The 25,557-nt window shown below is 42.1% G+C and overlaps 1 protein-coding gene across 4 annotated transcripts in view; it reads right to left on the bottom strand.

Annotated features, from left to right (window-relative positions):
- Positions 1–25,557, bottom strand: part of MLIP (muscular LMNA interacting protein) — a 444,758-nt gene that overhangs the window by 197,948 nt on the left and 221,253 nt on the right. For all 4 annotated transcript variants that reach the window (XM_082250228.1, XM_082250229.1, XM_082250226.1 and 1 more), the window contains exons 6-7: positions 16,322–16,387; positions 16,163–16,249 (exon numbers count right to left, since the gene is read on the bottom strand). In XM_082250228.1, coding sequence (XP_082106354.1) covers positions 16,163–16,249; positions 16,322–16,387 — 153 coding nt within the window. The remainder of the gene's footprint in view (positions 1–16,162; positions 16,250–16,321; positions 16,388–25,557) is intronic.

The raw sequence follows: 25,557 nt of genomic DNA, 5'->3' as shown, positions 1-25,557 counted from the left end.
CATTTACTATTCAACAAACTGGCACATGTCCAGTTCAGCTCCACTTTGCACCCAGCACTTTGGGGCAGGAGTCTCTATTTTTAAATTTTACTCTTGTTAGATATTTGGTTTTTATGTAACACATAGGCATTCGGAAATATTTTTGCACTTGTACTTTTTTTGCACAGTATACTTGGCACTCAGCAATTTTTCATATTGTTTACACAGTCCTTATTGTTATGTCCATGGGAATATAGATTCTAGTGTAGCAGGATTTCCAGGCATTGGGCCAGATGTGGGTCTGCCATGGTTACCAGTGACACCTTCAGCCCATTTAAGCTGAATACCCAAGTGTAAGATTTGAGTCAAGGACCAGTCCCGCATCTTTGGTTTGTTTTATTGGGGATGGGAGAAGGGATACTCCTCTGGCTAAACTAGGTACAAATAGGACACTTTGGAGAAAAATGCCTTTCAGCGCTGTCTTGACGCCGGCTGGATGCCGACCAATGCTTGCTGGTGCTTGAAAAACACTGACTTGCTGTACTGTACTTGAACTTGACTTCTGACACTCTGGTTAGCTCAAAAGTCCTGGACTGTACTGAGAACTGACTTCTGACGCTCTGGTTAGCTCAAAAGTCCCGAACACTGCTCCCTCCAGTCCTTCCTGACTGAGGTAGCATCTGTTTACTGCTTCTGCTGCTGCAACTCTCAACACTGTACACTGCACACTGTACAATTTAACACTTCAGGGCCCAACCGTTGGCCCCCCCTCTATACTTCAGGTTCTTCTCACTAGGCACCCCCTCTACCCTTCAGGGCCCTCTCACTAGGCACCCCCTCTATGCTTCAGGGTCTACACGCTGGCACCCCCTTTACTCTTCAGGGTCAACACTGGCACCCCCTTTACACTTGCTCCTGCACTGGCTAGCTAGCTCCTGGATCCCTCTGACCTTAACCGGAGTGGTCCCCTCTCACTAGGCAGACCCCCCGGGGCAGTTTGCAGTACTCACAAACTGGGAATGCTTTCCTGAAACTTGACCCCTCTCAGCTCTGCTGGTCCTCGGCACACCGGATACTCTTTGCAGCTCAGCTCAGCCCTCTGTACCCTCAATTAAGCCGCCTGGGACACCCCATTCCTATGACAGGAGGAGAGACAGCTGTACTCTCTCTCCTGGGACTCTGCTTCCTGCCAAATATGCTGCATCATGTGCTCCCCTCAAACTTATACCCACTCCCAGAATGCTGTGTGGCAGAATCTGCCTTTCTGGGGTAGATACAAGCCTGGGTGTGCCATTGGCTGGATTTCCTCCACTGCCCAATGAGGGCCCTCTCATTGAGCACAGTGGGGAGACTCCTCAGTCTCAACAGCCACACCTGGGAACCATGACAAGCTGACTGAAAATCATCGCCCTGGGGTTAAGCAGACAAGGCCCACTATACTTTACCTAGCACCTACTTTGTAGGGTGCTACACTTGTTTTTATACATTTTTTTGTACACCAGCATTTTTATACATGGAATATTGGATTTCGTCAATTAGAGAAGGACACAGACATGCGCTGATCATTCTAGCTTTCAATCAAAGTCAGTTAGCCAATCAGGAGATAGAGGCGGGTGGGGCCGAACCCCAGCTCCGTGTCTAAATGGTTACACGGAGCTGCAGCTCGGCTTGGGTGCCCCCATAGCAAGCTTCTTTCTGTGGGGGCACTCGACAGGAGGGAGGGGCCAGGAGCAATGCAGAGGGACCCAAGAAGAGGAGGATCTGGGCTGCTTTGTGCAAAAGCAACTGGACAAGGCAGGTAAGTATTACATGTTTTTCATTTTTTTTTTTAATGAGACTTTACAATCACTTCAATTAGCTTGTTGTAAAGCAGTGGGTGGCCTCCAGCGTCCCTAACAGCAGGTAACTGTCATGGTTGGAGTTATGTCCTTAACAACTCATAAGCCATCCGCTGAATGTAAAAAAGTAAATGCCAGCAATGCCAGCCTTCGGGTCTGGTGTAGAATTTGAGGGGACTCCCATTCCAAAATGTAAAAAAAACGGTGTGCCAAATTCCATACCAGACCTTTATCTGAGAATGCAGCCTGGCAGGTAAGGAAAGGGGGGACAATTGAGTGCCCCCCTCCTGAACCATACCAGGCCACTTGCCCAGTGCTGTATTTTGGCCTAGGCCGACAAGGCCCAGGCCTAGGGCTGCACTTTGCAGGGGGGCAGCAAAAAAGCCACCCTCCCTCCATTTGAGACTCTATTGGTCACTGGTTGCTAGAGCCACCTGTCTTTCTTTCACCTCCTCTCACACTCACCCCCTCTCTCTCTCTCTCACTCACCCCCCCTCTCACTCTCTCTCATCCGATCTCTCTCTCTCTCACCCCCTCCCTCTCTCTCTCTCCCCCCCTCTAACTCTCTCTCTCTCATCCCCCTCTCTCTCTCAACCCCTCCTCACTCATCCCCCCTCTCTCTCTCCCAACCTCTCTCTCTCACCCCCCTCTCTCCTCCTCTCATCCCCCCTCTCTATCTCCCTCCCTCCCTCACCCCCTCTCTCTCTCTGTCATCACCCCTCTCTCTCCCTCTCTCACCCACCTCCCCTCTCACCCACACCCCCTCTCGTGAGATCTCAGGGGTTCATGTTGGGACTTGAAATCCTTCAGTTTTGGAGGGAGTCACATCCGTTAAAAAAAGGAGTGGGCCAAATTTACATAGGAGGGGGGAAGGGCGGCGCCCAATTTTAGTCTTGCCTAGGACAGCACAAAACCAAAATACACCTCTGCACATGCCCTGAACATTAGTTGAGGTGATTTTGGGCAGGGGGGCCCTACCTGCAAAGCACCTTGTCCCCATATTGCTAGGGAAAATGGGCTCTTCCCCACAAACCTTGGCTGTGGTTGTGGGAGTCTGCAAATGGGGGGCTTATCTGAATCTGGAAGCCTCTTTTAACAAGGGGGCCCCTAGATCCCCCCTCCCTCGTATGAGAATGAGTATGGGGTACATAGTACCCCTACGTATTCACCAAAAAAAAAAGTGTAGTGTAAAAAATGTCATTAAAAAGTCCATTATTTAAAAGACAAAATGTAAAAAAAGTCCCCTGTGCAGATCCATTGCCAATCTTCATGCCTGCTGCCCCCATCTGAAAAAAGAAAATGTAACCCCCCCCCCCCCCGTTTAGAGCACATGCATCGGTGATGTCACCGGCTATATCCATTGCGAATATCTCTTAAACTATGCAACTTTAGGATTCACTGTACCTACAGGTTGAGCTTTTTATAGGCTTACCTGTAGGTACAATTTAAAAAAAAAATACTTTTTTTCCACTGTAAAGGAGCTGATTGTGTGACAAAAAACAGACAGGGAGGTTGTACAGAAATTGATTAGTAGATAGTAGTAGTACATTTCTTTGCTAAATGTTTACTGCAGTGTTGTGAACACTTTTAGAATGTACATGGTGGAGATATGGCAAGCTTTTCCTTCCATAGAGCAGAGAGCAGGTGGTGGGTATTTGCATGTTATGTGGGTCCATACTGTGCATTGTTTGATATCTATGTTTAATCTTATTAACAGTAAGTAAAGTAAGCTTTACCTTTGCTGGAAGACAAAAGAAGATTTAGATAGTAGGATTTTTTTGGTCAGTGCTGGAATTTTGGCATTTATTGGTTACTGTACACTGAAGAGCAGTGTACTTGTGCACACATTAACCACTTAAGCCCCGGAAGATTTTACCCCCATTCCGACCAGGGGGTATTTTACGACTCGGCACTGCGTGACTTTAACTGACAATTGTGCGGTCATGCAATGTGGTACCCAAACGAAATTTACGTCCTTTTTTTCCCACAAACAGAGCTTTCTTTTGGTGGTATTTGATCACCTCTGCGCTTTTTATTTTTTGCGATATTAATAAAAAAAGAGCGAAAATTTTGCAAAAAAATGACATTTTCAACTTTGTCTTTTAAAAAATATCCAATATACTCAATTTATGTATTTTTTTTTGACCAAAATATATTTAGCTACATGTCTTTGACAAAAAAAAATTCAATGAGCGTATTTTTATTGGTTTGCGCAAAAGTTATAGCGTCTACAAACTATGGTGTAAATACAGAAATTTACGCAGCTTTAATTTTTGACTGCCTATCTCATTTCATGAAGTGCTAAAATGGCAGGGCAGTACAAAACCCCCCCAAACTACCACTTTTTGGAAAGTAGACATCCTAAGGAATGTTCTGAGAGGCATGTTGAGCTCATTGAATATTTCATTTTTTTGTCACAGGTGTTTGAAAAATGACTAAAAATTTTTTTTTTTTTTTTTTACACAAAGTTGTCATTGAAATGATATATTGCTCACACATGCCATGGGTATATGTGTAATTACACCCCAAAATATATTCTGCTGCTTCTCCTGAGTACAGGGATACCACATATGTGGGACTTTTTGGGAGCCTAGCTGTGTACGGGACCACAAAAACAAATCCCCACCATCAGAATTTCAAAGGGCGTACATTTTTCATTGCATTTTCTCACTACCTCTAACGGTTTAGGAGGCCCTGAAATGTCAAGATACCACAAAACCCCCCCAAATGACCCCATTTTGGAAAGTAGACACCCCAAGCTGTTTGCTAAGAGGCATGGTGAGTCCATGGAATATTTTATATTTTACCACAAGTTTTGGGAATATTACTATTTTTTTTTTTTATTTTTTTTTTTTACACAACGTTGTCACTAAAAGATAAAATTCTCACACATGACATGGGTATATGTGGAATTACACCCCAAAATACATTCTGCCACTTCTCCTGAGTATGGGGATGCCCCATGTGTGAGACTTTTTGGGAGCCTAGCTGTGTACAGGACCGCGAAAACCAATCAACACTCCCAGGTTTTCTAATGGCGTAAATTGTGCATGTCACCTCTGCACTACCTGTCACAGTTTCGGAGGCCCTAAAATTCCAAGATAGCACAAACCCCCCCCAAATGACCCCATTTTGGAAAGTAGACACCCCAAGCTATTTGCTGAGAGGCATGGTGAGTCCATGGAATATTTTATATTCTGCCACAAGTTCCGGGAAATACATATATATATATATATATTTTTTTTTTTTTTTCACAAAGTTGTCAGTAAATGAAATATTGCTCACACATGCCATGGGTATATGTGAAATGACACCCCAAAATACATTCTGCTGCTTCTCCTGAGTACAGGGATACCCCATGTGTGAGACTTTTTTGCAGTCTAGCCGAGTACAGGTCCCCGAAAACCAGTCCCCGCTTTCAGGCTTTCCAAGGGCGTAAATTGTTGATTTCACTCCTGACTACCTATCACAGTTTCGGAGGCCCTAAAATTCCAAGATAGCACAAAACCCCCCCCAAATGACCCCATTTTGGAAAGTAGACACCCCAAGCTATTTGCTGAGAGGCATGGTGAGTCCATGGAATATTTTATATTTTGCCACAAGTTCCGGGAAATATATATATATATATATATTTTTTTTTTTTTTTTTCACAAAGTTGTCAGTAAATGAAATATTGCTCACACATGCCATGGGTATATGTGAAATGACACCCCAAAATACATTCTGCTGCTTCTCCTGAGTACAGGGATACCCCATGTGTGAGACTTTTTTGCAGTCTAGCCGAGTACAGGTCCCCGAAAACCAGTCCCCACTTTCAGGCTTTCCAAGGGCGTAAATTGTTGATTTCACTCCTGACTACCTATCACAGTTTCGGAGGCCCTAAAATTCCAAGATAGCACAAAACCCCCCCAAATGACCCCATTTTGGAAAGTAGACACCCCAAGCTATTTGCTGAGAGGCATGGTGAGTCCATGGAATATTTTATATTTTGCCACAAGTTCCGGGAAATATATATATATATATATATATATATATATATATATATTTTTTTTTTTTTACACAAAGTTGTCAGTAAATGATATATTGCTCACACATGCCATGGGTATATGTGAACTGACACCCCAAAATACATTCTGCTGCTTCTCCTGAGTATAGGGATACCCCATGTGTGAGACTTTTTTGCAGTCTAGCCGAGTACAGGACCCCGAAAACCAATCATCGCCTTCAGGCTTTCCAAGGGCGTAAATTGTTGATTTCACTCCTGACTACCTATCACAGTTTTGGAGGCCATGAAATGCCAAGACAGCACAACCCCCCCCCAAATGACCCCTTTTCGGAAAGTAGACACCCTGAGCTATTTGCAGAGAGGCATGTTGAGTGTTTTGCAGATCTCACTTTTTGTCACAAAGTTTTGGAAATTGAAAAAAGAGGAAAAAAAATGCATTTTCCTGTTTTTTCTTCATTTTCCAAAAAAAATTAGAGCTGCAAAATACTCACCATGCCTCTCAGCAAATAGATTGGAGTGTCTACTTTGCAAAATGGGGTCATTTGGGGGGGGTTTGTGCAATCTTGGCTTTTTATGGACTTCAAAACTGTGATAGGTAGTAAGGAGTGAGATCAACAATTTACGCCCTTAGAAAGCCTAAAGGTGCGCATTGGTTTTCCGGGTCCTGTACGCGGCTAGACTGGCAAAAAGTCTCACACATGGGGTATCATTGTACTCAGGAGAAGCAGCAGAATGTATTTTGGGGTGTCATTTCACATATACCCATGGCCTGTGTGAGCAATATATCATTTACTGACAACTTTGTGTAAAAAAATAAAAAAAAATAAAAAAAAATTTTTTCCTCGAAACTTGTGGCAAAATATAAACTATTCCATGGACTCACCATACTTCTCAGCCAGTAGCTTGGAGTGTCTACTTTGCAAAATGGGGTCATTTGGGGGGTTTTGTGCCATCTTGAAATTTCAGGGCCTCTGAAACTGTGACAGGTAGTCAGGGGTAAAATCAGCAATTTACGCCATTAGAAAACCTGAAGATGTGGATTGGTTTTCGGGGGCGCGTACACAGCTAGGCTCCCAAAAAGTCTCACACATGTGGTATCCCTGTACTCAGGAGAAGCAAAAGAATGTATTTTGGGGTGTCATTTCACATATTCCCATGGCATGCATGAGCAATATATCATTTAGTGACAACTTTCTTTAAAAAAACAACAAAAAAAAAAAATAATAATTTTCCCGAAACTTGTGGCAAAATATAAAATACTCCATGGACTCACCATGCCTCTCAGAAAAAAGCTTTGGGTGTCTACTTTTCAAAAAGGGGTCATTAGGGGGGTGTTTGAACAGTTCCGGCATTTTATACTCAATCTTATCCACACATCACCCACTCTTCTAACCACTTGAAAACCAAGCCTTTTCTGTGCCTTTTTGTTTACATGAAAAAATATTTTTTTTTTTACTAGAAAATTACTTTGAACCCCCAAACATTATATATTTTTTTAAAGCAGAGGCCCTATAGAATAAAATGGTGGATGTTGCAAATTTTTTTGTCACACGGTATTTGCGCACAGATTTTCCAAACGCAATTTTTGCGAAAAAAATACATTTTTTTTTAATTTATTGCACAAATACACTATATAATTCCAATTTTTTTGGTAAAATTTAAAAGATGATCTTATGCCGAGTTCATAGACACCTAACATGACATGCTTTAAAAATTGCGCATGCCTGCGCAGCGACAAAAACGTATGTACATTTTTGAAAACCTTTAAAAGTCTCTACAGGTTACCACTTTAGACTTACAGAGGAGGTCTACTGCAAGAATTACTGCACTCGATCTGGCGATCGCGGCGATACCTCACATGCATGCTGCAATTGTGGTTTACATATGACACTAGACCACCGCTTGCGTGCGCCATTGCGCGCAAGCACCGGGGGTAAGGGGGGGGGCTCAATTTTTTTTTTTTTTTTCTTTTTTCTATTGCTTTTTTATGTTATTTTGACACCTTTCCTTTAATTTTTTTTTTTTTAAATCATTTTTATTGTTATCATAGTGAATTTAAATATCCCCTATGATAGCAATCTGTAGTGACAGGTACTCTTTTTAAAAAAAATTGGGGTCTTTTAGACTCTAGATCTCTCCTCTGACCTTAACGCATCTGACCACACCAAAATTGGTGTGATAAAATACTTTCCCAATTTCCCAATGGCCCTGTTTATTTCTGGCGAAACAGAAGTCATAAAATGCTCGTAGCCTCCGGCATCTTAGGCCATAGAGATGATTGGAGCCATTCTCATCTCCAATTAGCTCTATGGTTAGATAATTGAACCACCGGCTGCACTCTCGGGTTAACCGGTGGGACAGGAGAGCCAGAGAAAAACCATGGAAGGCTGCGGAAGGCGGCGGTGGGGGGGGGGAGGCCCCTCCCACTGCATGTAAAAGCAGTCTAGCGGCCAATTACCTGCTAGAATTGCTTTTACATGTAAGCCGACCGCTGGCTGTAAAAAACGATACCAAGATGATGCCTAAATCTGCAGGCATCATCCTGGTATAACCACTCAAAGTCCAGCAACGTACCAGTACATTGCTGGTCCTTGTTTGGCATATAGGTTTTTTTTTTTTTTTCATGCAGCCTGTGGGCTGAACGGAAAAAAAGAGAACCTATCAGAAATCAGCACAGGAATAATGCGTAGTATTACTCATCATTAACCGCCCAAACAACCACCCACTGAATTTAATGATGGGTATACACGACACTATCCACGTATACCAAAATAGGATTTTAACTGCAGTGCTGAAATCAGAAAATCACCACAGCTGCTATCAGCAAAGGTATCCATATATGCTGAGCGCAAACGCTGTTTGTGTCAGAATAATAAAATCAATGCGTGGTAGCCGACGAGGGACCTGCAAGAGAAACAGGTCACAAAAGAATGAAAAAACAAACAAAGGACATTGAAAAAAAGTATAGTAGGAAGGAGTAGAAGGACATATAAAATGACTGACAACAACAGTTTTTGGATCTTCATCATTAACCGCCCAAACAACCACCCACTGAATTTAATGATGGGTATACACGGCGCTATCCACGTATACCAAAATAGGATTTTAACTGCAGTGCTGAAATCAGAAAATCACCACAGCTGCTATCAGCAAAGGTATCCATATATGCTGAGCGCAAACGCTGTTTGTGTCAGAATATATAAAATCAATGCGTGGTAGCCGACGAGGGACCTGCAAGAGAAACAGGTCACAAAAGAATGAAAAAACAAACAAAGGACATTGAAAAAAAGTATAGTAGGAAGGAGTAGAAGGACATATAAAATGACTGACAACAACAGTTTTTGGATCTTCATCATTAACCGCCCAAACAACCACCCACTGAATTTAATGATGGGTATACACGGCGCTATCCACGTATACCAAAATAGGATTTTAACTGCAGTGCTGAAATCAGAAAATCACCACAGCTGCTATCAGCAAAGGTATCTATATATGCTGAGCGCAAACGCTGTTTGTGTCAGAATATATAAAATCAATGCGTGGTAGCCGACGAGGGACCTGCAAGAGAAACAGGTCACAAAAGAATGAAAAAACAAACAAAGGACATTGAAAAAAAGTATAGTAGGAAGGAGTAGAAGGACATATAAAATTACTGACACCACAACAGTTTTTGGATCCTTTTATTTTTCTTTCTAACTGTTCCTTTACTTCTTGATTTGGGAGGGACTGCGATCATCTGCGATCTTCTCTTCCAGCTTGGGTCTCTCAAAATGTCGATGGACATCCAACATCCTTCGAGACCCTGTGTTTATGTGCCCTACACTGTGTCGTGCTGTACCCTACGCTAATAATCCACTAGTGTATGGTAGCGCTCGAAACATTCCCCGATGCAGAGACCAGGTTGGTCAGGACATTTGGGACAATAATAACGGGTGTCACGCCTAAATCCGCGCTTGCTACAGACACGACATCTTTTTTGGGGCCATCTTTGGGTAGGGGTACTCGGGAGGACATGTGAAAAATGCCTCTCATGCAGCCGGCTCACTGCATCTGGAAGGGGAAGTTGGGCAGGCATGCCTCCTGGGTACAGGTAGGCAAGGATGATCTCTTCCTGGAATTCCCGGAAAGATCCAGTTCGTCCTGACGCCCTGTATAGGACAAAGGCGTTCAGCATAGCCAATTGGTATAGGTAAACAGACACTTTTTTGTACCAGCGTCTGGCTTTACGGGCAACTAAATACGGCGCCAAAAGCTGGTCGTTAAGGTCCACCCCTCCCATGTTAAGGTTATATTCGTGGACACAGAGGGGTTTCTCCACAACGCCAGTTGCCGTAGGAATTTGGATCGTCGTGTCTGGGTGAAGGGAGGACAGAACATAAACATCCCGTGTATCCTTCCACTTCACCGCAAGTAATTTGTCCGTTTTCAAGCAGGCTCTCGCCCCCCGACTAAGACGGGAATCTACAAGCCGTTGGGGGAAGCCCCGGCGATTAGGTCGCACGGTGCCACATGCGCCAATTTGTAAATCAAGAAGGTGACTAAATAGTGGCACGCTTGTATAAAAGTTGTCCACGTACAAATGGTACCCCTTTCCGGATAAGGGTGACACCAAGTCCCAAACGATCTTACCGCTGCTCCCTATGTAGTCTGGGCAGTTGGGGGGCTCCACACAGCTATCTTTTCCCTCATAGACCCGGAAACTAACTGTATAGCCTGTGGCCCTGTCACACAATTTATACAGTTTGACCCCGTACTTGGCACGCTTGCTGGGGAGGTACTGTTTCATAGCAAGGCGGCCAGTAAATTTAATCAGGGACTCGTCAACGCAGACAACTTGTTCGGGGGTAAACAAGGCTGCAAACCGCTGATTGAAGTGGTCTATGAGGGGCCGAATTTTGTGGAGCCGATCGTATGCAGGGTCTCCCCGAGGACGACAGAGTTCATTGTCGCTGAAATGCATAAATCGCAGAATTTGCTCGTATCTCGTCCTGGACATAGAGGCAGAGTACATGCGCATATGGTGAACTGGGCTAGTGGACCAATATAGCCGCAATTCACTCTGTTTAGTTATGCCCATGTGGAGGGAAAAGCCCAGAAAGATCTTAAATTCGGAAACCGTTATAGGTTTCCAGCCGAATTGTCTGGCAAGGTGTGAATTTGGGTTGGCGGCGATGAACTGTTGTGCATATAAATTTGATTGATCCACAATAGATCTGTAAAGATCTTCCGTGAAGAACAGCTCAAAAAAGTTCAGGGGCGTAAAACCAGCTGTCTCCACGTGGATTCCAGGTTGGGCGGTGAATGGGGGAAGTACTGGCGCTGTAGTATCAGTGGGTTGCCAATTAGGAAATGCCAGCGCATCAGGGAGGGCACTATGGGCTCTACGGGCCTGTCTTCGAATACGCGGTGGCTGCGGGCCACTACTTGTGCTAGCCACTGCACCAGCTTCAACTGCACTTAGGGGACTCGCCACGTCACCAGGTCTTACTGCAGTGCTGGTTGTACTAGGTCCAGGTTGTACTAGGCCGCTGGCGCTTGCCAGGTCGCCAGAAGGATGAGCGGCACTAGTACCCACACTCTGCTCCATACGAGCACCCTGCGATTCCTGCATCACAACAACTTCAGAATGGGGTCGGGTACGCCTGGGTCTAACAGGGACCCATCTGTCGTCGGAGCTATCTGTCAGGGAGCCGCTGCCGTCATCAGGTTCATATACTGACACTAATTCGGTCATTGTAGCTTCCCCTTCGCTATCAGATGACTCGGTCAGCATATAACTGAGAAGCTCTTCATCCCTGTACGAACGTTTGGTCATTTTGGTAACTAAATTTACTCGTACAGTGATGCGACTCACAGGTAATAAAAGCACCTGGTTGTCGAAGATTATTTCAAGCGCTACAAAAAAAACTGCTAATGCTAGCAGGGATCAGGCCTGACTCTGCTAACACAGCGGTTTTGTGTCTTGTGTTTTTTTGCAAGTGACAGTAATCTATTGATTACTACACTTGCCTGGGTGAAAGGGTTAAACGCAGGTGCTGGCCGGAATCAGTACTGATCGTGCAAACACCGCGTTTTGGGAACCCTAAACTATGGGGGCGCTAGTATAGTTCTGATCAGATCAGATATTGATCTGTTCAAACACTATACTAGAAATGGAAGTGTAGGTGCGTGCGTGCGTGCGTGCGTGTGTGGCAATCAAGGGGTTACTTCTAAACTATGCGCTGGGGATCTGGGGGGGGTGGCGGGGACCCTAAACCTCCTTTGGGAAAGAAACTAGCTAGCTAGCGCAACCTCAAGTCACAATGACACCAATACAAAATACAGTAAAAACAGTATATTATGTGTGTATTAGTGCTAATGTGACAGAGGGTGTAGGGGTTAACGGGATGTGATCAGGGGGGGATCAGGGGTTTAAATCTTTATTGGAAGGGACTGGCGGGTATCCTAAGGATAAAAGGAACGGTGGCAAGCGCTAAACCTGGTCACAAGTCACACTTATACGGGTATATAGAAAATGCTATATACTGTATACAGTGTGCGTTGTGGCAGGGGGTGTAGGGGTGATCAGGAGGGGATCAGGGGATTAAATCTTTATTGGGCGGGTGGGGGGGACCCTAAACCTGCTTGGGACACAAACTTAGTCGCCTGCGCTAATTCTGATCACAATGACACTAATACAAAAATACAAAAACACAGTATATTACGTTTGTATTAGTGCTGATGTGACAGAGGGTGTAGGGGTTAACTAGCGGTGATCAGGGGGGGATCAGGTGGGATCAGGGGCTTAAATCTTTATTAGGGGGGGGTGGCGGGTAATTCAAGTGGAAAAAGGGGGGTCGCAAGCGCTAGACCTGACCACAAATCACACTTATACGGGTATATAGCAAAATGCTATATACTGTATACGGTGTGTGTTATGGCAGGGGGTGTAGGGGTGATCAGGGGGGGGTCAGGGGCTTAAATCTTTATTGGGCGGGTGGCGGGGACCCTAAACCTTCTTGGGACAGAAACTTAGTCGCCTGCGCTAATTCTGATCACAATGACACTAATACAAAAATACAATAACACCGTATATTGCGTTTGTATTAGTGCTGATGTGACAGAGGGTGTAGGGGTTAACGGCGGTGATCAGGGGGGGTTCAGGGGGGATCAGTGGGTTAAATCTTTATTAGGGGGGGGTGGGGGGTAATTTGAGTGGAAAAGGGGGGGTCGCAAGGGCTACACCTGTTCACAAATCACACTTATACAGGTATATAGGTATATGCTATATGCTGTATATAGTGTGTGTTGTGTCAGGTGCTGTAGGGGTTAATTGGGGGGGCGATCGGGGGTGAAATGTGCCTATCTAACTGTGTGTGGGTGTGCTTGGTGCAGTACTCACAGTAAGATGTGCTCTCCTCTCACGCTGGATCCAAAAAGACCGTTGTGGGGGGAGGGCACATCTCCTCTAAGCCTGTGTTTACATTTCACAGGCTTAGAGGATGATCTGATTGGGCAGGACCGATCAACAGGTCCAGACCAAAAATGATTGGCCTGGACCTGATGACTGATCGGTTCTGAACCCAATCGAGTCATCATCGGCGGCGGGGACGCGCGGGAGCGCGCACAGGGCCGGCAAATTGTGCTGACGTAGGCCTACGTCAGTTTGCCTGGCCGGGGCTGAGTGCCGACGTAGATCGTCGTGCGCCGGTCGTAAAGTGGTTAACACACAAATAAGACAAGCAAGAACGCAGGGAATAGTATTATAATTCATTCAATATTCATACTTTGAATGCGGATATAGACTTGAATTGTTTCATCACAGACACATAAGTTTTCTCGTCTAGCATTCCCTTTAAGGTTCTTAGAAGCTCAGGGTTTAAAAACCCCCCCTTTTTTTTACCCTTTTATCCTTTTAGACCTCCTTTGAGAGGTTTTAAATAGTGGTTTAAAGAAATTCTTTATGACAAGTAAGTTTTTTTAAGACTGGAGTTTTTTAGGACTGGAGTTTTTTATTAATATCCCCCTGGTTGGTTTTTATATAATAATTTTTATATTTTTTAATTTATTTTATCCTTTTATTTCATTTTATTTTTGTATATCTTATATATTTTTTTCAAACAATTTTAGAATTTGTCCCATCTTTCTCATCCGGCATCAGTCCAACAAAAGCCTTTCTTATAGGAGTCCCTCCACTTTTGATATATATACCTCCTTATCCAATACCATTCTGATATGTGATGGGTGTAAAAAAAATTTACGTCTAACCCTGTTGTAATAAGTTTAACATAAAAACAAAGGATTTTTTATAACATAATATTGATTTTATTTAGTTTTATCCTTGGTATGTTATTTGTGTCATTTTTTACAAAAAAAGTTTTTTTAACTTTAAATAACTTTATAGTGGGAATTAAATTAGTTCTTCTCATCCAGCATCATTTTTGGTTCAAGAGTAACACAAATATCATGATGACACAACTACTTGAAAGAAGTCTCCTTCATTTTTTTTGATTGTTTTTTTTCACGCAAAAAAATTTTTTTATGCACTTTAGCTTTCTCATCCAGCATCACCTTCCATAAATCACTAATTTCTGGTTTTAATTTTAGATTTTTCCATCCACTTTGGTCCCGATAATAGTTTTTTCTTCATCACCATCTAACACAGCACTTTTCTTCCAATGTAATTAGGGATCACTTTTTGTTTTGTGTTTTTTGTTTCTTGTGTCCTTTTTCCCGATACACATCGGGTTCTTTAAATATAAGTATCCGCTGGAATATATTTATTCATTTTTTATTTCTTTCATATACTAGTTTTTCCTTTTTTTCATATGGGGTTCCACATATCGGTCAAAATAAGTTTATGCTACATCTGACCTCTATTTTTTTATATTTTTTATATTTTTTATATTTTTTCATTTCTTGCATTTTTTTATATTTTTTTCATGAGATTTCTCAAAATATCAATCTCTATTAATTGAGGTTGTTTTTTAAGATTTGGTTTTAAATTTGTTGTCATTAATAAAGAAAATTTTTTATAAAAATACGTTTGGCAAACAGAATCGCATTACACTCGGTTATAGCTATCGATCGGAGATGATGAGAATATGGCCGTTCCCCTGCACATCCTTGCATTGAAGCCAGGGGTGGAGCAATATGGCCTCCGGAGAGGGTGTAACAAGATGACGGTGACGGCCCGTCCCCTCCGTTGCTTGGATACGGGCGGCTATAATAAGTCCGGGAGTACGCTTAGTTGACGCCGCTCCAGTTGACGTCCCTCTGACGAAACGCGTAGGGCGGAGTCTAGAACGTGCAACGTCACTTCCGGTTGTCGGCCGTGGAACGCGGGAGCATCCCGGCGCGGACTGTTTTTTTCTACTCTGATCCAGATCATCTTAACAGTGAGTGTACTGCGCTTTTTTGCCGCTATTGTATGGATTATCTATTCACTTTGGGGCCTTCTTTCGTTATGAGCATTTAGGGCACCAGACCACCGGCTCGGAAGTGCTCCCCGAAATACGAAAAAGAGACCCCCCATACAGCTGCACAGGTCGTATTGCAGACGCCACCTAGTGGACATTTTGGACTCTGCACAGCAGCTTTTGCTTATTTCTAGCACATGTGTGGCACATATATCAGGGAATGTCCTGATATAACACTTGTGGTTGTGGTCATTTTGAACTCTGCACAGTAGCACCTGTTTACTTTCAATACTTGTGTGGCACAAATATATCAGAAAAAGTGTATACCTGATATAACACTTGTGGTTGTGGGAACACACCCCCCCTTTCCCCCCCCCCCAATATTTTTTTCCTTTTTCCACCATTTCGATATGTATATTGCACATGTATCACTATATTTGTTTTTTATTTGAAATTCAATAAACAGAAGAGAGAAAAAATGTAGGAATATAAGAGGTAAAAAGTGGAAGAGGAAGATTAAATTACGTGTTAAAAAATGTTGTAAATTCCACTTTGAAGTAATGTTTGTATTTTGTTTTTTGTATGAATATTCCTGAATAAAAATTTCATATTTGAAATTTAATAAACACACGGATTGTTTATTTCATTTAATTTACTCACAAAAAAACTATTTTTTGTTGACACCCTTATATATTTTTTCACCTACACTTTGGGGAAGTCACGTTTTACATTGTAAGGTAGCGCCGATACCAATCGCCACATAATATATTTAATATTCATACTGCTTCCTTATTTGTCAAACTATGAAAAAAGAGAGGGAATGAAGGGGAGAGAGAGGAAGAGAGAGAGAGAGAGAGAGAAAGCAAGAATAACCTACAGAGACAGAAAGTAAACCAAACTATAAGAACTGGAATGTGACAGAATAAAAAGTTATTAGTTACCATGGGCAGTGGGTCATCATGTAGCACCTCATCGATGGCAGCACATATCTCCTCAGTTTGTTGCCTAAGTAATGCAGGAGAACACATCTAAAAAATACAAATTAATATTCAATGTTGAGGAATACTTAGGATGTGGGCCAAAAATAAATACTATTTTACCTCTTGATGTGGATCCAGGTTTTCTTTACTTGCAATAGTTGTATTAATTTCAGGTTTATCAATCGCCTAAAAAAATATAATTTTCTATGAGGACAAAATACTGTAGGTTCTTATATAATAAATTAATATTTCTAGTCCTTGATATAATCTACGTGAATATATTGTACATACAGTATATGTTTGGAGCCGTTTCTACTGATTCTTGGATTTTTATAATTTGCAAGATTTTAAAGTGTGACCTGTAACCTTCCTGCCAGAGGTTCCCAGCACAGGAAAAAGTGAGCAGAAGTGTTGGGAGGAAGGGTTAAGTGTTAAAGATAAATTACAGGTATGGATATTTTTACATAGTTATGTTGGTCTAGTATAGTTCAATGTAAGTATGCATATACCATATCTGGCCGGTCCCTCTGAAAGATGGAAATCACCATAGTAGTACATCTTTTACAGTGATCTCTACTAGTTTCCAGGTCTCATGCCGAGCGGCTGCTCTACTGCTTACTAAGCACAGGAAGTTGCTTGCTCTGCATTTCCTCAATGAATAAAAAGCATTTTCTGATTGGATGATGTGGTGATTGAAATATCACTGCCATGCCTCTCCACCTAATCTATTCAGAGAATGTTCTGCATTTATTGAGAAAATGTAAAGGGATCTCTGAATGACACCCATGTTTTCAGCTTCCAGGGAAATTGGTCAGACATGGTAAATGTACAATGTTCTAAAATGTACAAATATCCATACCTACGGTTATTTAAAAGTATTTACTTTATGGGTTAGGTAAAATGCTAGGGTTACCTTTTAAGGGATTGGTTAAAGGTTTAGTGTTTGTGGTAGAAAGTTACATGTTAAGGGGCCCTTTGGATGGGTATGCCAAGCAAGACCACAATTAGAAATTGCGGGGTCCCATGCAACCTACTTGTAAGGGACCATTTCCCACAACATTTTCATTAAACATGTTTTAAAAGTTAAACAGATGCACAACCCCTCCCCTGGCTCCTCCCACCAGTCAGTGGGCAGTATCTCTGGAGCAGTTACCATAATAGCTTCATGTGCTTCACCTTTTGCAGCATACCCGGCTGCTCAAACAGAGCAAATGCTTTGTAGGCTAAGCTCCATTATCCCAACTGGCAGGTATGGAAGAGGAAGAAAGGCTCAGGCTCCATAACCATATAGAAACAGTTTTGGGTTGTTGGCACCACTTGCAGCACAGAAGGACCCAAGCAGCTGCTCTAGCATTGTGCCCTTATTCTACAGCCCCTCTCAGATGTGGAAGTCTCATGGTTGTGGTGTAGATATTATAGGGGGTTTGGACCCCCCAAATTTTCACTTCAGCTGAATCAAGCTGTAGATGCTTCATTAGGGCCACCTTTAAGTAGTAATATGGGATCTATGGGGCAGCAGGGGGCCCAGGCCTGGTACAAAAGTACTAACTGTACCAGCCTGTCAGCAGCCCTAATGCCAAATGTTAAGGCTCGGTTCGGAGTGGTAGGTGTTTGGTAACAAGTAAAGGTTTTATTATTGAATAGGGATCCATTGCCCTAGTAAGGGCTATTTTTCTTAAAATAAAAAAGATACCTGCTCTGTGCAATGAGCTTGAGAGTAGGAGGTCTTGAGAGGAGCGGAGAGGACAGTTTGGATGATATTTGGAGACAAGATTGGTAATGTAGCTCGGGGCAGAGTTGTGAATGGCTTTGTATGTTGTGGTTAGTATTTTGAATTTAATTTGCTGGGCAATCGGGAGCCAGTGTAGGGATTGGCAGAGAGGGGAGGCAGACACTGAGCGGTTGGTAAGGTGGACAAACCTGGCAGCAGCATTCATGAAAGACTGAAGAGGGGGGATAGCCTATGGAGTGGTAGGCATATGAGAAGGGAGTTGCAATAGGCGAGAAATAACAAGGGAGTGAATGAGTAGCTTGGTGGTTTCAGTTGTTAAAAAGGGGCGAATTTTAAAGATGTTGCGGAGGTGAAGTACATTTATATGTATATATATATATATATATATATATATATATATATATATATATATATGTATATGTGTGTGTGTGTGTCATTAGTATATCATTTCCATCATGTACATATATATATTTATATCATTAGTAGATTTAATATCTGTCAGATATATTCCCAATATACACCATGTGTGCGCAATTGTACATACATATAAAATAGATTCCTTATAAGTTTTTTTATATATTTTTCATTAATATTTTTTACTGTCCTCAATACCTTTTTTGGTCTAATCCATTCATTGTATATGCATCTTTTCTTACTTATAATTTATATACCCATTTCTAATTTATATAGATTCTAATTTTTAATAAATTCATGTTCTCCTTTACTGTGTACTGTATATGTATTTCTCTGATTCTGTTTTATGTGACAGCTAGGCTATTATGTATCAGTTAGAATGTATTTTTATCACTACTTTAGCTGTGGAGAGCCAGAGTTTCCCTTTAAAACCTGTAAATCTGTTACTGGGTTAACATTATAGGCCCGCCCCTTACTCTGAGCCTTTAGTACACTGACTCCCATGACAGCCAATCAGGTTTAATAAAGAAGTGGAAGCTTCAAAATACATTACAGCCCCCTTCTACGTCAGCACGACCTCCCACTGATGTCACATCCAGCCCCGCACCACCTTACGTTCCATGTTGGTTCTCGCAGTGGCTGGCCACTTCCTTTTGCTCCTGTCACCACTGCTCCACTACACTGGTGCTGCTTTCCATCAAGGACTGCTCGGAGACCTTCCGCTTTTGGCTACAGGATTATACACATAGCACAGCGTAAGGGTGAAATCAATTGTGCCTCACATATGAGGTATTGTCACAAACTGATAACCTATAAAGGCTTTTGAAGCATTGCCTATGAAGCATATTTGGTGTCCTTAGTTTCTTGCAATTTCACAGGTCTGCAAAGTTATAAGGCTTGACATGTTGGGTATCTGTTTACTTGATGCAACCCTTTCTTTATAATTTATAAAAAAAATATAATATAAATGCAACATAAAAAAAATTGAAACTGTCACCATTTTATTCTCCAGGCTATCTGGTTTTAGAAAATATATACTTTTTTTTTTGGTTAGGGGGGTGGGAGTTACAGTAATTTTTAGCAAAATATCCAGAATATATCTTGTGTGCAAAATGGTCCCGGTAGGCAAAGTCCTTGAATAATAATTCCAGGTACATATCTGATGTACATTGGCCCTGTGCTGTCCAATGCAGCTATGCAATTACCATACCGATGGGATCCCTCTAGAAGCTGGAAACCATTGTAGTAGTGCCGTTCTGAGAATGCTTTGCATTTGCTCAATGAACACAAAGTATTCTCTGATTGGACAAGGTGGAGAATGTGACACTGCCACCCTGCCTTGTCACCCTATAATGATACAGCTTTGTAAATAGCGAAACATTTACAGCTAATCTTATATGCAGTTAAAGCTAATCTTATAGCAATATCTGCATTGCTGTAATGAATTCCAACGAGCAATACTGATGGTTTTATGCTGGATGGAAAGTGTTTTATAAATATTATTAGGAAGAAAGTGGAATTGCAAGAAAGTGTAAGACCCAGCTTAAATATTATGTTTGCTTTTACTTTTATTGAATAAAGTGAAGGGCCCTCCAGGACTCTCCAGTAGTGATGTCGCGAACCTAAAATTCGCCGTTCGCGAACGGCGAACGCGAACATCGGCAAATGTTCGCGAACCGGCGAACCGGGCGAACCGCCATAGACTTCAATAGGCAGGCGAATTTTAAAACACACAGGGACTCTTTCTGGCCACAATAGTGATGGAAAAGTTGTTTCAAGGGGACTAACACCTGGACTGTGGCATGCCGGAGAGGGATCACGCAAAAAAAAGTTCTTAAAAATTATAATTTTTTGATAGAGAGCCAATTATTGGAAAAATTAAAAAAAAATAAAAATAAAAAATTTCTTTGGATTTAGCATCTGGGGGGTCTAAAAAGTGTACCTGTGAAGTTTCAGCTCTGTAGCATGTCCAGAACCCCTAAAAAACAGCATTTGTCTTATATTTCCAGGAATATGGCTTCTCTGCGGCTGGCTTTTTCTCTTGCAGGCATTTATCGGGCATTTTTTTAGGCAGGCATGTCATTTTTTGTATTTAGTGTCTGGGGGGTCTAAAAAGTGTACCTGTCAAGTTTCAGCTCTGTAGCATGTCCAGAACCCCTAAAAAACAGCATTTTTCTTATATTTTCAGGAATATGGCTTCTCTGCGGCTGGCTTTTTCTCTTGCAGGCATTTAGCGGGCATTTTTTTAGGCAGGCATGTAATTTTTTGTATTTAGTGTCTGGGGGGTCTAAAAAGTGTACCTGTCAAGTTTCAGCTCTGTAGCATGTCCAGAACCCCTAAAAAACAGCATTTTTATTATATTTTCAGTAATACGGCTTCTCTGCGGCTGGCTTTTTCTCTTGCAGGCATTTATCGGGCATTTTTTTAGGCAGGCATGTCATTTTTTGTATTTAGTGTCTGGGGGGTCTAAAAAGTGTACCTGTCAAGTTTCAGCTCTGTAGCATGTCCAGAACCCCTAAAAAACAGCATTTTTCTTATATTTTCAGGAATACGGCTTCTCTGCGGCTGGCTTTTTCTCTTGCAGGCATTTAGCGGGCATTTTTTTAGGCAGGCATGTAATTTTTTGTATTTAGTGTCTGGGGGGTCTAAAAAGTGTACCTGTCAAGTTTCAGCTCTGTAGCATGTCCAGAACCCCTAAAAAACAGCATTTTTCTTATATTTTCAGAAATACGGCTTCTCTGCGGCTGGCTTTTTTTCTTGCAGGCATTTAGCGGGCATTTTTTTAGGCAGGCATGTCATTTTTTGTATTCAGTGTCTGGGGGGTCTAAAAAGTGTACCTGTCAAGTTTCAGCTCTGTAGCATGTCCAGAACCCCTAAAAAAACAGCATTTTTCTTATATTTTCAGGAATACGGCTTCTCTGCGGCTGGCTTTTTCTCTTGCAGGCATTTAGCGGGCATTTTTTTAGGCAGGCATGTAATTTTTTGTATTTAGTGTCTGGGGGGTCTAAAAAGTGTACCTTTCAAGTTTCAGCTCTGTAGCATGTCCAGAACCCCTAAAAAACAGCATTTTTCTTATATTTTCAGGAATACGGCTTCTCTGCGGCTGGCTTTTTCTCTTGCAGGCATATACAGTGGGTACGGAAAGTATTCAGACCCCCTTAAATTTTTCACTCTTTGTTATATTGCAGCCATTTGCTAAAATCATTTAAGTTCATTCTTCTTCCTCATGAATGTACACATAGCACCCCATATTGACGGAAAAACACAGAATTGTTGACATTGTTGCAGATTTATTAAAAAAGAAAAACTGAAATATCACATGGTCCTAAGTATTCAGACCCTTTGCTGTGACACTCATATATTTAACTCAGGTGCTTTCCATTTCTTCTGATCATCCTTGAGATGGTTCTACACCTTCATTTGAGTCCAGCTGTGTTTGATTATACTGATTGGACTTGATTAGGAAAGCCACACACCTGTCTATATAAGACCTTCCAGATCACAATGCATGTCAGAGCAAATGAGAATCATGAGGTCAAAGGAACTGCCTGAAGAGCTCAGAGACAGAATTGTGGCAAGGCACAGATCTGGCCAAGGTTACAAAAAGATTTCTGCTGCACTTAAGGTTCCTAAGAGCACAGGGGCCTCCATAATCCTCAAATGGAAGATGTTTGGGACGACCAGAACCCTTCCTAGAGCTGGCCGTCCGGCCAAACTGAGCTATCGGGGGAGAAGAGCCTTGGTGAGAGAGGTAAAGAAGAACCCAAAGATCACTGTGGCTGAGCTCCAGAGATGCAGTCAGGAGATGGGAGAATGTTGTAGAAAGTCAACCATCACTGCAGCCCTCCACCAGTCGGGGCTTTATGGCAGAGTGGCCCGACGGAAGCCTCTCCTCAGTGTAAGACACATGAAAGCCCGCATGGAGTTTGCTAAAAAACACCTGAAGGACTCCAAGATGGTGAGAAATAAGATTCTCTGGTCTGATGAGACCAAAATAGAACTTTTTGGCCTTAATTCTAAGCGGTATGTGTGGAGAAAACCAGGCACTGCTCATCACCTGTCCAATACAGTCCCAACAGTGAAGCATAGTGGTGGCAGCATCATGCTGTGGGGGTGTTTTTCAGCTGCAGGGACAGGACGACTGGTTGCAATCGAGGGAAAGATGAATGCGGCCAAGTACAGGGATATCCTGGACAAAAACCTTCTCCAGAGTGCTCTGGACCTCAGACTGGGCCGAAGGTTTACCTTCCAACAAGACAATGACCCTAAGCACACAGCTAAAATAACGAAGGAGTGGCTTCACAACAACTCCGTGACTGTTCTTGAATGGCCCAGCCAGAGCCCTGACTTAAACCCAATTGAGCATCTCTGGAGAGACCTAAAAATGGCTGTCCACCAACGTTTACCATCCAACCTGACAGAACTGGAGAGGATCTGCAAGGAGGAATGGCAGAGGATCCCCAAATCCAGGTGTGAAAGACTTGTTGCATCTTTCCCAAAAAGACTCCTGGCTGTATTAGATCAAAAGGGGGCTTCTACTAAATACTAAGCAAAGGGTCTGAATACTTAGGACCATGTGATATTTCAGTTTTTCTTTTTTAATAAATCTGCAACAATGTCAACAATTCAGTGTTTTTCTGTCAGTATGGGGTGCTATGTGTACATTCATGAGGAAGAAGAATGAACCTAAATGATTTTAGCAAATGGCTGCAATATAACAAAGAGTGAAAAATTTAAGGGGGTCTGAATACTTTCCGTACCCACTGTATATCAGTGGTGGGTGGGCTGTGGCACAGTACACTCTCTGTGGACCTGACAGCAGTCACTGGCACCCAGGCAACTGCAATTTAAAAAATATATATATATTTTTTTACTTTGCAAGCTGCTGTGCCACTTTATATATCAGTGGTGGGTGGGCAGTGGCACAGTACACTCTCTGTGGACCTGACAGCAGTCACTGGCACCCAGGCAACTGCAATTTAAAAAATATATATATTTTTTTTTACTTTGCAAGCTGCTGTGCCACTTTATATATCAGTGGTGGGTGGGCAGTGGCACAGTACACTCTCTGTGGACCTGACAGCAGTCACTGGCACCCAGGCAACTGCAATTTAAAAAAATATATATTTTTTTTTACTTTGCAAGCTGCTGTGCCACCTTATATATCAGTGGTGGGTGGGCAGTGGCACAGTACACTCTCTGTGGACCTGACAGCAGTCACTGGCACCCAGGCAACTGCAATTTAAAAAAATATATATTTTTTTTTACTTTGCAAGCTGCTGTGCCACCTTATATATCAGTGGTGGGTGGGCAGTGGCACAGTACACTCTCTGTGGACCTGACAGCAGTCACTGGCACCCAGGCAACTGCAATTAAAAAATATATATATATTTTTTTACTTTGCAAGCTGCTGTGCCACCTTATATATCAGTGGTGGGTGGGCACACAGTGGCACTGCAGTGGGCACAGTACACTCTGTGGACCTGACAGTAACTGGCAGCCCAGGCAACTGCAATAATAAAAAATATTTTTTTTTTTCAATTTATTGCAACAAGATGCTGTGCCACCGTATATATATCAGTGGTGGGCAGTGCACTGCAGTGGGTACAGTGCACTCTGTGGACCTGACACAGCACTCACTGCAATTATGACAGAGGAAAAAAAAAATATTTTTTAAAATGCAAGGTACTGTGCCTGTGCCACCCGAAATGAGTGTGGTGTGCACACAGTACAGTCTGTGGTAGGTCTGTGGCCTCTCACACACAGCGGGCAGGCAACTGCAGTGTACAATAGATATATATAGATATATATATATAAAGAAAAAACTCTATTACCTTACCAGCCCTTAAAAGGGCTTTTGGGGACACTATATATATATATATATATATGTATATATATAAATAAAAAAAATCCTCAATTACCAGCCCTTAAAAGGGCTTTTGGGGACACTAGATAGATATAGATATATATATATATATATATATAAGAAGAAACAACTCAATTACCAGCCCTTAAAAGGGCTTTTGGGGATGCTAGGTATATATATATATATATATATATATATATATATATAAAAAAAAAAAAAAACACAAATACCAGCCCTTAGAAGGGCTTTTTGGGGTGCTGATATTACAGCAGTAGTGGACCAAGAACACTGCAAGACCAGGAACACTGACTAACTGTCCCTAGCTTAACAGCAGCAGCAGCAGCAGCAGCAGCAGCAGCAGCTCTCTCCCTACTCTCACTACACACACTGCTTCAGAATGATCTAAGATGGATGCTGCCCTTGCTTATTTATAGGAGGTGGGAGGGTGTGGGAGGGAGGTATGCTGATTGGCTGGAAATGTGTCTGCTGACTGTAAAGTTCAGGGTCAAAGTTTGCCTCAATGATGTCTTATGGGGGGCGGACCGAACATCGCATATGTTCGCCGGCAGCGGCGAACGCGAACATGCTAAGTTCGCCGGGAACTGTTCGCCGGCGAACAGTTCTATACATCTCTACTCTCCAGTGATGCTTCTGTATCTGAGAGTTGCTGGCTTCCTACCTTCCCTGAAAAGTTTGCTAAGAACTATCTCATTTTTATTTTTGGGGTAATTTACTAAAGGCAAATAGGTTGTTCGCTTTGCATTAGAAGTTGAACTTTTCATGTGAAATTGCCCCAGAGCTTCGTGAATGAGCTGCTGACTTTCTTCATTTAATCATGTGCAAGTAAAACGGTGCTTTTTAAAATTTTCCTTTATGGGATTGGGTATTATTTGCAAAGTGAAACTTTACCGCATTCTCTAAGCCCTGGTGCGAAATTCCCTTGTAAAGTGAATAGCCTATTTTCCCTTAATAAATCAATAAATAAGACTTTATGTCTGCTTGAAAGTTTCATTCATTAAATAACAATGAGTTATTTCTGTAAAATGCAGGCTGTTGCTAGTTTGGATTATATCTAGTTAAACCCTTTGAGGTACAGTTCAGGTGATTTTTTTTTTAATTTATTAAAATTATGAAAACTAATAATTAAAAAAACTATTAAAATAATTTAGCATTTGCTACTATTCAGTAAAATTTCTTTCACAATGATATGAATAAATGGATAATATGAAATAAATGTTTTTTCCTGAATATGCAACTAAAATCTTTTTCATTTTGTAACTTGGAGTGTTACATGACTTGGTTGGAACATTTATTAGATCTGTGAATCATATTAATCAAGGGGTA

Source organism: Pelophylax lessonae (genome assembly GCF_965119305.1).
Source record: "Pelophylax lessonae genome assembly, chromosome: 3".
Lineage (NCBI taxonomy): Eukaryota > Metazoa > Chordata > Amphibia > Anura > Ranidae > Pelophylax > Pelophylax lessonae.
The sequence above is the reverse complement of the archived record's forward strand: the minus strand, read 5'-3'. Positions and strand labels throughout refer to the sequence as shown.